General features: G+C 42.3%; 1 protein-coding gene across 1 annotated transcript in view; it reads right to left on the reverse strand.

Moving 5' to 3' along the window:
- The window catches only part of zgc:158376 (uncharacterized protein LOC100101643 homolog), a 30,046-nt gene extending 20,927 nt beyond the window's left edge, over positions 1-9,119 (reverse strand). The window contains exons 1-2 of the mRNA XM_036552650.1: positions 8,421-9,119; positions 324-509 (exon numbers count right to left, since the gene is read on the reverse strand). Of these exons, the coding sequence (XP_036408543.1) occupies positions 324-494 (171 nt within the window). The 5' untranslated portion in view covers positions 495-509; positions 8,421-9,119. The remainder of the gene's footprint in view (positions 1-323; positions 510-8,420) is intronic.
- Between the last annotated feature and the right edge of the window lie 3,139 nt (positions 9,120-12,258).

Raw genomic sequence — 12,258 nt, forward strand, 5'->3', positions numbered from 1 at the left:
GACACTATACCTGTAGTCATGTTCCTTATCATTCTATACAACTGGCCAGATTTATGCCATTAGACCCAATCATGCTTTAGTCATTTAATCCATTGGCTCGTGTCACCTTTCATATTTCACCCTCATATCTGTAACGAGCAAACCTGAGAAAGGCTACTCAAATATGACAAATCCCATTCAGAATGGCCCTGCAGCTTAAGAGACAATTTTTGAGTTCCATGCAACAACAAGGTGAGTGCAAAACTTTTACAGCGCCTATGATATGCAGCGGCTAATTCGCTGATTCGTTGTCATCATGGCGGGTATGCGCGCAGGACCCTCACCGCGGTGCACTGTCGGAGCAGGCAGGACTGCTTCATCCTCCCGGGGCCCCCGAACTTCTTCATGTCCTTGCAGAAGTGGCACTCGCCGCACTCGGTCCGCATGCAGGCCTGACAGCGGCGACACCGGGTCCGCCGCCGCCGCGCTCCCCCTAGAGCCTTACTGCCTGACATCCCTTCTGCAATCAACTGCGAAGAGGAAGCAGAGACTTAGACACACACACACACACACACACATAAAAACACACACACTGCATCTCAATCACCAATTTATTTACATTATGATTAACATCTGACACTGAGTGTTTAAAGTATTGATCTGGGTTCAGTTTCCTGGAGTCGTTCTGCCCAGAGCGTCGCCTACTTCAAGGCTGGTCTTTAATGCTTCATGGGCCTCTGCTCGCAAGGAGTCCTAGACAGCTGTTCTGAGCAATGATGACTCATTATTTGAGAAGGAACAAGAAAAAAAAAAAAACACTTCCTAGTGTCAGTGTGAAATTTACATGCATGTCATGCTACGTATGCTCTTTTGTCTTATTTACGGAAGTCATCTTGAAAGAGCTCGTATTAATCCCCTTTTCAAAAGTGAAAAACCTCAAACGGATTTTCTTTCTTCTGAGATTACAGAGACTGAAGGTCTTCTGACTCTTCCTAACTTATGAAACCAAAACCCAGTCTTGTTGCCCTTCTCTGTACTTTTTCCAAGAGCTGCTAATTACCCTTCTATAATGCGGCTCACAGAACTGAATACAGCAGCCTCAATGTGGTTTGAAAAAGACACTGTACACAATTAATATAATCACCACCGATTTGGAATCAAGGCTGTTTGCTGCATATCCCAACATCCTATTTACCTTTTATACCGCTTCAGTATAACTAGCACCTCCCATAAAAGAATCCTGCCAAAATGACTTGCCCACATGTACAGGCAACATTAAACCTCAGGTGTCAGGTGTCTGGTGCCTCATGCATCCAACCGGAATGGGAAGACACAGCTGACTGGTATACCTTTAGCACATTCAGCCAAATGCTTCTGATGCGATTTTACTTTATCAACCCTTTGTGCCTTTTAGCAGACAGAAATCCTCTGCCTTACACACAGATGAGCTAGAGACAAGGCCCAACAGAAACCCACAGGACATGCAACTGTGATCCCACCAATTCTATACCTCTACCGTGCTTATGTGAAAAACCTATGCATGCTCATTATTAAGTACAGACAATGTCAAACCCCATACCTAATGTTAACTATGTCTGTGGATGAAAACTATAACTCAGTGGTGGGACTCAGGGGGGTTGAATTACCTGTAATCAGAAGTACAGAACTGCTCACCATCTACATTTATCGCTCACCATGGCAACTAGAAACAAACCTGTTCAGATTTCTCCTTGGTTTCGAGTGCTTAGACCTCTTTTCTGCCTTGCACCTAAAATATGATCAGACTCATGAGCACTTAATGCGTCCTCTCATACTAGCCTTGGAAATCTCTGTAGACAAACCAGCTGCATCCGCCTGAACCGCTTCTGTGCTACCTGACCATCAGCCACCATATTCAATGAACACAGCCACGTATACATCTGTGGGGAAATAACTATTAATGTCTTCAGCTCAAACAATCTAGATTTTATAGCAATATCAAAATGTGTACATGGTAGCCATACTTTTAAGTATGAAGCAAATTTCAGGACATTCCTAAGAATGATTCATGCATTTGGCAGAAGATTGACTTTAATTGCTACTTGTAACATGCAGTAACAAAAATGCACTTTTTTTCACTTCAGGGTAGTATTTTTTCTGTTTACTAAAATGATATATTTTAAGGCTACTGTACAACACAGACGCCAACGTGATGCAATCAGAGCATGCAAGCAAAACATTTCATATACAAATCTGTGCAAAAAGCATGACACGGTTGAAAGGAACACGCTTATGCTTTTAGCAGCCCGGTCTCAGCTCAGAGTAATCTCCTCAAGTAGGTTTTGCTATTCATTTTTGGAGAGGGTGAAAGCAGTGATAAAGAAGCACAAAATACTGAAGCAGACCTATACCGAGATGCATTAAAAATGCAGCAAGGATTCACTTCTTAGGCAGGGGGGAAAAAAAAGACTGTACAATGCCAGGTCAGTGATGACAGCTTAATGTTGAAACCTGTTATCAGAGCAATGGAGGTTCGATACTGTGCCACTATCAACACTCAAACTTGACACATCAACGTTAGAAGCCTATTAATTCAACTCCCACTTATTGAGGTTTTCTGGGTGTGATGCAACAAATGCTCATGGTCACAGACTCTTAAGACACAGACACACTGACCCAGAGCATCCCATAGAGGCTTCTAATTAAGAAGACTGTATTACTGTAACGTGGACTGAGCCATCCTTTTGATGAGAGAATTTAACTTTTTTTTTTCCCCCCTCCTTCCCTTTTTCATCCAGACTTTGGATCAGGCAACTGAGTGTGAAGTTTAACTCACCGCTAAACTCCTTCAAACAGGAAGTGCCGGAGTGAGGTGTGCAAACCCCTCTGACACACACACCCATGGCCAACGCCTATTTTTTACTCTATAAACCACACAGTGTACTACAGGAAGACTTGCGCTGATGGGAGGAGCAGCACGTTTTTCAAGGCAGGAAAGCTGGTAACCCTTTAGGCACTTGATGTGTCACAAGGAGGCGTGGATCCAGGGGCAAACTGAGGAAGTCTGGTGAATGTAAGTGTACCCTAACCTGGAAGGATGTCCCTGAAGTGAAGACTCCAGGTTACAGCCAGCTAATGCCATAGCTCAGACTCAAATTATCAATGTCCACGCCACAGGGCTATGGAAAGTAGTTTTACTTTTTGTGCCACTTACTTGGAGTCTGTGTGGAAATTTGAGTACTGTACACATAAACCTGCTACAGAGAACAGTTATGTAGGCAATACAGTGGGGCAGCAACCTGGCCTAACCCAAATCTAAAATATCAGCGTTTCAAATAAACACTGCACATCCTGTCAGATGAGAAACACCATCTGCAAGGTCAAGTCCAGATGCTCCTTACCTCGTTGCCATGCAAGTGTCCAATGGTGTCAAAACAACATCATGAAATCATTTGCGCTGAGCAAAATTTCCCTTTTCCATAATGTTAAACCACAATTCTAATTTTTTAAGGTTTTAAGATGGTAAGAGAATCTCTTCCAGCAGAGGCACTAAAGTTTTCAATCATAGAGTCCATCACATGTACAAGGTTCCTGGAAAGAAACTTGAACACTGTGTGTGACTTGCAGCTGAGCCTTAACATGAATAAATACGCAGTCACAATTTTGTATGTTTCAAACTAACATACAGCAAGGAGATTGCCATCGGCATTGCATAGTCAGAGAGCCATATATAACTGCTGTTTCCCATCCATACTGTATTGCAGCCAATACAAATCACACTCCACCTCTGAACCATTTCACTTGCGCAATACCACAAAGACAATACCTCAGTCATGCCAGAACAGATCAACTGATCGCTTCTCTCCTTTGCCCCCTTTCAATGCACAGATCTTGTCATGCACCTCAGCTTGCCTAGATGTCTCATTTTCAAAGTGTAGCCACCGCCAGAGGCAAAGCAATGCAGAAAAGCAAAGCTTCACTTTAGCCACGTCCTCTCTCCTCCAAGACTTCGCCCTCACCCTGGAAATGGTACGGCATGAGCCTCCTGGACTGCTAAGTGCCTCAGGGTGACACTCGATAGCAGACTGACCTTTGCTGACCACACAGCATCGGTCAGTAGGTCTTGCGGATTCTTACTCAACATCTGAAGAATCCACCCTTTCCTCGCCACTTACTTGACCTACCTCCTACCAAGGACCAGAACCTTGTTTTTTCCTCCACTCTTCTGAGACTACTAGTACTACTCACTAGTCTCCCTGCATGTGCAATCAGACCCCTGCAGTTCATACAGAATGCAGAAACTGTCCCGGTCTCCTAATGTGCTCCTACGTCTTACTCCACCTGATCTCCATCCACTGGTTACCAGGTTACTGATTATCATCACACTCTTCACAAAGGTCGGACCACTCCACCCTACAGCTTCCTGGCACCTGGTCATCCATGTGTACGTAGTCACGGTTCATGTTCTCGGCCTGTTCTGGCCCTGAAGTGGTGGAATGAGCAGTCTGGATGCCAGAATCACTGGCCATGTTGTATCATAGACTGAATACCAACCTCCTCAGACTGCCTCTTGGCTCCCACTTCCCAATCTTAATCTTTCCCTTATTTGTACATTCTTCATCTTTTGTATACACTGTATTGTTATGCTGTGCTCATGAATTTATTGTATTGTGTATGCATTCACGGTAGCAACAGTTACCACAGCAATGCGAGATACATTCGAATGTAGCCAACACCTGGTGGAGTGGACACTCATTGGAGGACAGGTGCTACTCCACTGATGTCATCCAAGCATCATGCAAGCCCCTGGTGAACTGCAGTGTGCCTGACAGTGGTGAGATGAGGAAACCCTGACTGACAAAAGCAACCATATCCTGGCGGAACGAAGACAATTTGGGCTCCGTTGTGGGCTCAGCTGGGATCCAACTCGGACCATACAGCTCAATTTGCCATCAAGACAATAGCCCTAACCACTGAACTATCAAGTAGCCCCCAGTCTAAAACCGAGTATGTCCTGGGTGTGTCTACCAGGGGACAGGGGTGAGCTGATCAGGCAGGGGTGTCTCTTGACATATGATGATATGCATGAAGTGTCTTCCTCCGACTCATGGATGCGCAAGCTTGGCACAGGGACTGCGGTGTGATAAGAAGCAGCCTTTGGCATCACGCGTTTTGGAGGTGAGCACGCACTCGTCCACACTCTCTCGGATTCTTAACAAGGGGTGTAGTGATGAGCATCTTTGGCACAGAGCTGGACATTCCAAACAGAGAGAAAAGGGGGGGGGGGGCATTCCAAATAAAAATCAAACAATTTAAAGTGGTCCTGTTAACGTTTCAGCAGCCCAATTCCTTGAGTGACAGCACTGTTCCCTTTCTGTGGCCCAAATGACCACACAACCAGACTGCATTGAATATCACTTAACAGGGGCACCTGAGAGCCTATTCCAGATACTGACGATTACTGAATTGAGGTCATATAAACTATCTGACCGGCAGGATTAGATCGGACACCGCTCCTTGAATATCAACAACCTCCTCAGAAAAGCTACACCCGTAGCAGGCTAAGACAATCCTAAAGGGAGAGAACACAATTCACAAGCAGAGATCCAACTTGTAAGCGACCAGTTACACAGTCTGAAACAAACAAACATTAACCAGACAGAAGCGAACATCCAAGAAACACAGAAAACTGCTACATTTAGAGAATTAATTAACAACACAACTTAACTAGAACTATCACAAACAAAAAGTAATTAATTAGCACCTCATTAGACAAGTTTACTAACAACATAAGATGGATATGCCAGCAACAACTGGAAACCCAGAGAAACCACTATAAACAAAGAGAGACCATCTTTCAGCGAAATACCTCCCTAATTCTTAAGCACCACTTTGACTCTTACATGGAAATCAGGATGAGATTTGAAATCATTAAAAAATAAATAATTTTGAAAAAGACAAAGTATTGTTTTGACTCACTCTGTGTTCCTTTTAGACACTGTTGAATTATGCGCTAAATGTGCTAGCCACCCATACATTTTCAGCTATCTGAAATACTGAAGAGCTGACAAAATGCATAAAAACCCAGTAGATAAATGAGAAGAGATTGTGCTAGACATGTGCTTGTTTATATGCAATGCGAGGGTGAAGTTACATTTCAGACATCTATATTTAACAGATGTTGAATAATGGTCATTGTATGCCATTGCTGCCAGTCTACAGGTTATTAAATCCTGAACACAGCAACAGAAAGACAAAATTACATTTTAGGATACTGTTACGACACAAAAAGAGGCCGGAGACTGACACAGAGCAAAGATATATTACGCACTGCAACTGAGTACTATAATGCCGCACACTGGAAATCACCGAACAGGCAAGAACGCTCTTACACATTTAATGTTATTACCCTACACTCATGTGCAGTGCTTTTTTCATTCAAAATGTTTCCTCAGCCTTTATGTAAGCAAAAAAAAAAACCCCACCAGATTGTACAGTTGCCATAAAGAACATAGGAATCTGCCTACCAACTTTGTCATTCGCGATGCTCCTTTGAATGAAAAAAGTGAGCCAGCTGCGTCACGTGCCACGGCACGGTAAAGCAGGGGAGACTTTAAAGAGCCGTGCGGAGAGAGGGGAGAGATATCATGAGAACAGCATCAGCAGAACAAATGACTTCAAAATGGCTACACTCCGCAGGGCAGCATGTGGTGTCACTATTGGGACACTACTGCTGACTCAGTTGCTCTAATAAATATCCAGCTGTATAAATGGGTTGCAGAATGTCAGAAAAAAAAAAAAAAAGCCTTCTGCACAGAGGCAGCGCAAGATGGGGGGACGGCAAACTGGGCAATAACAATTGTCTTGATTTGTTTTTAATGGATGCGCTTCCTGAGGATTTGTGGCGAGCATCACAGCAGAAGGCAGCTGGAGGTGGGTTCCAGAGTGATGCCTTCAGTCTCGGGCAGTAACTACAGCTGTAAACCCATGCGCCACCAGACACCAATCAGATCGCAGGGTGACTTAACCATTTCCTCTTTATAGATTTTCTGCAATGAGCCCTTCAGATGCAAAAAAAGAGATAATTTTGTATACAACCCTGCATGAAGCCATCTGATAAAAACACAAGGGAGACACAGGATGCTAGTGGCAGAAAATCAACAACTGTAATTCAGTAACAATAATCAATCACTTCAGTTACATCTGTACAAACTGAATACATGCACAGCGTTGAAATATGTTTCTGATGAACACATATCGGCCCCAACCACAGGGTTTTGTGAACCGTTGTGTCTTTTGGACTTGACTTAGAGGCCGGCTAAACCAAAAAGCGCTGACAAATTTACAATGCTGGACTAGGCAGGGTCATTTTATCAGCATATCTATAGAGATCTACGACTGTGTGAAGCCGGTATAACACAGACAACAATGTGTCTCATCAAACTTCACAAAAGTTGCATGGTTTTGTCCTGGAACCCGAGAGTAGTGTTTGTGAGACAGATGGTGATGTTATATGAGACGGTCTGGTAGGGTACATGATAGCAACAATACAAACACAGGAACATTCAGTGAGAGGTATTAAACTGATACAGGGTGCGAGGTAGAAGAGGGAGTTGAGAGACATGAGAAGGTTATCAAGAATGATAGTGTTCATTGCAGAGTAAGAGAGTACCAGAGAGTGAAGGAGAGACAAAGACAGAGATGACGGAGATTCCAGAACACTGAACTGAGATGGAATCATATCACTCGGCCTACCAAAAACCACAACTAAATTCAGCATTTCTGTCGGAATTTGGCGGCCTTAATTCAGCGTACGGGCACTGACTAATAAGCGTTGGCTCAATGTGGTCTAGTATTGAGACTAGCTAGCTCCTTAGATTCAGCGTCGGGTTGTTATTAAATCAGATCAATTATCCTTTTTCTGATCTATAGGCTAAACCGCCAGTCATTCAGACTGCTATTCTGAGAGCGGTGGCGAGATGGCTATTTAGGCATCCACATACCACACACGTAATTACATGCTCTCGCCAATGCAGTTTAGATAATCAATGCATTTGAAACAGCGTAAATGCAAAATTACCCCAGCAACACTGTTGCATACCATTTATTTGCTGATAGTTTCCACACGCGATTACTGCACCCTGGTGTTTTAACTTAACAGAAGAACGCAGTAGCTGTGTGCAAGATAGCTAACGTTGGCTAGCTACAGCCATCTCTATACCAAACATGCATCAACCGAGAACTAAGCTAGCTAGCAATTTACACATGTAGCTAGCCAGCTAGCCATGCAGCTACCTACCTACCCGTCATCTCCCCACCATTCTCTTCCTCAAATGCAGTCTCTTCCCATTAGGTCTGTCCAGTCACACCGCACCCCCACAGAAAGTATAAATTATGAATTACCAAGGAGAATGAGTAAAACAACAGAGAAACTGGTCATTTAGCTAACGTTAGCTACTAACCTCTTGGTGCCGAGTCGCATAGTCCTTGGTCGCGCATTAGAAATATTAGCTGGCTAGCTAGCGAGCGAGCTAGCTAGCTGTACAATGTGTTGTTGGGATTGTAGCTAGGTCGTTTCCTCGTTCCTTTCTCCGGTAGCCTTTCCTTGCTGAAAATGGTCGGTCCCGTGTGTACCGTTCACATGCGCTCCATGTTGGTACAGAGGTGGCTGGCTAGTAGCTAGCTGCGCAGCCAGCTAGCTGGACGATGTTAGCAAGGCGGATGTATTTAGCTAGCTACTAAGCTAGCTGTGCGCAAGACAGGGTGATATTTTGTGCCATTAGCGAACTGTTTTCTCTGCTTCTGTTTCTTTCTCAGTCTCAGCATGTTCTTGTGTGTCTGGAGAGAGAAAAGCTGAACATGGTTTAAAGACAGTGTATCGTAAAATATCGACAGTCTACAGCTAATGCTTCAGCGGCTGATGCATCATCATTCCAGGAGAAATGGTCAAAATGAAACAAAAAAACTCAGCAGACGGATGAACGTGGCTATTGTTCTCGTTTCTATTGTGTGTTTTGTGGTTTTTATATGACTAGCTAGCTACCTAGCTACTGCAATCCAAAGACAGGTTTAATCGTTCATGCGCTCTGGGTAACATCTTGATGGCTCGTGTTCTCCATTTTTTCTTGAATAAAAATGAAATAAATAAATACAGATAGCTAGCTAGTAAATAAAAAATGGGAGGAAAAAACACTATGGCCGCCACGGGGTCGCCCCCTCCCTTTCACCTCGTCAGTTGCGGAGCCTAGAGTTTTGGGAAACGTAGTATCTTGTGTCCACTTGTCCAATTTTCCGCCGCGCCAGTAGAAATGATGAAGAGGTTTGGAGGACTACAAACAAAAAAAAAAGGCAGTAACCCGACCCTTGACTCCCAGCCCCTCTCTCGCCCCGCCCCCACCATGCGGTAGCTACCAATGGCATCATGGGTTTATAAGCATTTGGCTACAAAAGTCTTAGGCTGCGGATCGTGATAACGCCATTCTGAAGGGCGCTGTAGAATACAAAAAATTATGAATTGACCGATGAAATGAATGAAGAGTGAGCAGATCAGAAATATCAGTTTAGATCAGAAAATTTCATGTAGTACAAATATGATATTATGCGTCAGAGGCACCTAATAGGAGAGAAGGACTAGACTAATATGATCGAGATTTCTACCGACGTCTATAAAGAAACGTTACGGCAGTAACCTACACTTTTATTGATATAGTTTAGTAAGTAGTATAGCCTGCTAAATTCTAATTTAATTCAATCTTCTTCAGCGGGTATATTTCATAAAAATGTACTACAGAAAGCATATTTCACCGATTCATATGTATTCTAATGTTTAACGATGCTAAGCAACACAGCGTTCACTAAACCCATATTTCCTAAAGTCACGCCGGGGAATATTGTTTTAGATTTATAGATTATCTTAATTATCGGCTAAGGCTGTCGGTCAAATTAACTTAATATACCTTTACAGGTTTAGCCGATTAGTTATTGATCTGGTGATACGTTGCTGGCTCATTTTTACTTATGAAGTAGCTCATGTTCATACCTAGCATTATTCTTTATTTACCTGGCTGACACCTTTATCCGAGGGCCATACTAGGCTTCCGTTTTACATTCAGTTCAGATACATTTTTCATTCAGTTACACGGTCGAATGTTAACCAAACCAAACCATTGTTCCATGGTGGCACACATACACACACACACACACTTACACACATACACCAAAAACAATCTAAAAACAGTATCTTATCAGTATCTGATCAGTATTTATTATCTAGACTCTGTGTTTGTGGATGCAAGATTAGTATGTCACCTATTTGGGATGAGAAGAGCAGGGGCAGGAGGAAAAAACAGCATCAATGAAGCAGCTTCAGTTCATTGTCCATACTCCCTGTAAGATCATGCATGTGAAGAGTAAGGAAGGATCTATTTCTTTAAGAACACGTTCTGCAGTTACTCCTTTGAGATTATTCTATATACTTTCAGAATACTGTTCATTCTCACCTCACAAATTACCTCATAATTTGAAACATGCAATGTTCACATAAATAGGTAACACTATGGAAAAAATTGCCAAATTTTCACAAACTTTGGAAACACATTTGCAGTTGCAGTTTATAATATATAATAACATATACTTTATAGTATATAATAACATACTTTTAAATGTAGTCAGTCATTAGATTGAAAGAACTGTCAGAACGTTCCTAAAAGATCTGTATTGTAAATAATTTTAAAATATTTTCTTGGAAAATAATTGAGTTTATTGCACATTTCTTACATCATTTGTGAAATCTTCTGTCAGCAAGCCAATGTTATAATGTAACCATCATCAAGTCATTATTTATTTCCTTTCTTGCTTAATGATTTGTTAAATCATTTTGTAATTGAATGGAGGTTGATGAATGCTGATTTTAGACTCCTAACAAGTCAGTAGTAATACATTCCTAACCACAATGCAGCCATTTTTGTTTTTACAGGGATGTTATAATATATCCTGTTCTGAATGGACACACTCAAATCACTTTCATGGCCATGGGTCCTAACCTTACTATTCATCTACGTTTGCTTCTATAGATGCTTTGCTAAAATTGGGTAAAGGTTCACATTACATATTGCATCCAAATTGTGTTTTCATACTGTTGTAACCATTACCCCCTATTTTCTCTCTCTCCCTTGCTCCCTTTTAGTTTCTCTTGCCATCCAAGAAAAAATTGCTCCTGTACTCCCATCCCCTGCTGATTAGAACTTACTTGCCTCAACAGACAAGATGCACAGACCATTACTTTATTGTAAAACTCATGCCACCCCTTCCCTGGTCACTGTTGTATGGAAGCCCCCCCCCATAGCCATCTGAGTTCACCATGGCACCTTTTACCAACCAAACTGCCTCTAAACTCCAGCTGATAAATTGAACTGACGGCCATTTCATGCTATTCCACTGTTAACACTTAACTTTTCCAGGAGTCACTCGACTGCCCTCATGAGGGGTCAGGGAATAATTTTCCTTTTTTTGTCAGAGTCTGGGCCAGAATTTTCATGTTTTAACTTCTCTCAGGTAAATGTAATATGCTTACTGCTTTTTGACAATTGCGATTGTAAAAATGATCCATAACAAACAAAATTTGATCTCAGTTGACACAGACAGCAGTTGCTTCAGATGTCTGTCTCCAGTCCCCACCATCGACAGAGAGACTGTTCAATCCAGACAGAGAGAGAGAGAGAGAGAGAGAGGGGGAAAGGTAGAGCATACAATGGTGGAACACATCCTGGGGTTTCTGTTAAACTTTGATTGTCCTGGAATTACCACATGCATTTTCTGTCACACCACAATTTGTTTTCTTTTTCTTATTGTGTGAGATTGTACAGTTATTTTTGTTGAGTTGAATGGGATTAAGCAGATGTTACAGTGAGCTTTTTTGAAGTTATTTTTTAGAATGCAAAGCGCTCAGAGCCCTAAAGTCCACTGAATTTCCTTAACCAGCCTCCTCAAGGAGTTTAGCAGAGTGGCCATTGGAATCTGTGTTCTAGATCTGCATCTGTCTATATTAGCTGTATCTAGAATTGTTGACTATATAACATCTTGCACAGTTGCTCAATTCAGGTTTTAACACTTGTGGTGTTTGTTATCATTTGCACTGTAGCTAAGTATGAACACCACTACATATCAGGCAAAGTCATTTTCACCCTTTATTTGTGCCAGCTGATACATCATACATTTCTTTTCACATGTTTATCTTGATCACGAGGGGCCAGGAAATACTTATGTTTCACCATCTACTCTCACTTGCTTTTTTGACTGATG

Source organism: Megalops cyprinoides, chromosome 19, assembly GCF_013368585.1.
Source record: "Megalops cyprinoides isolate fMegCyp1 chromosome 19, fMegCyp1.pri, whole genome shotgun sequence".
NCBI classification, from domain to species: domain Eukaryota; kingdom Metazoa; phylum Chordata; class Actinopteri; order Elopiformes; family Megalopidae; genus Megalops; species Megalops cyprinoides.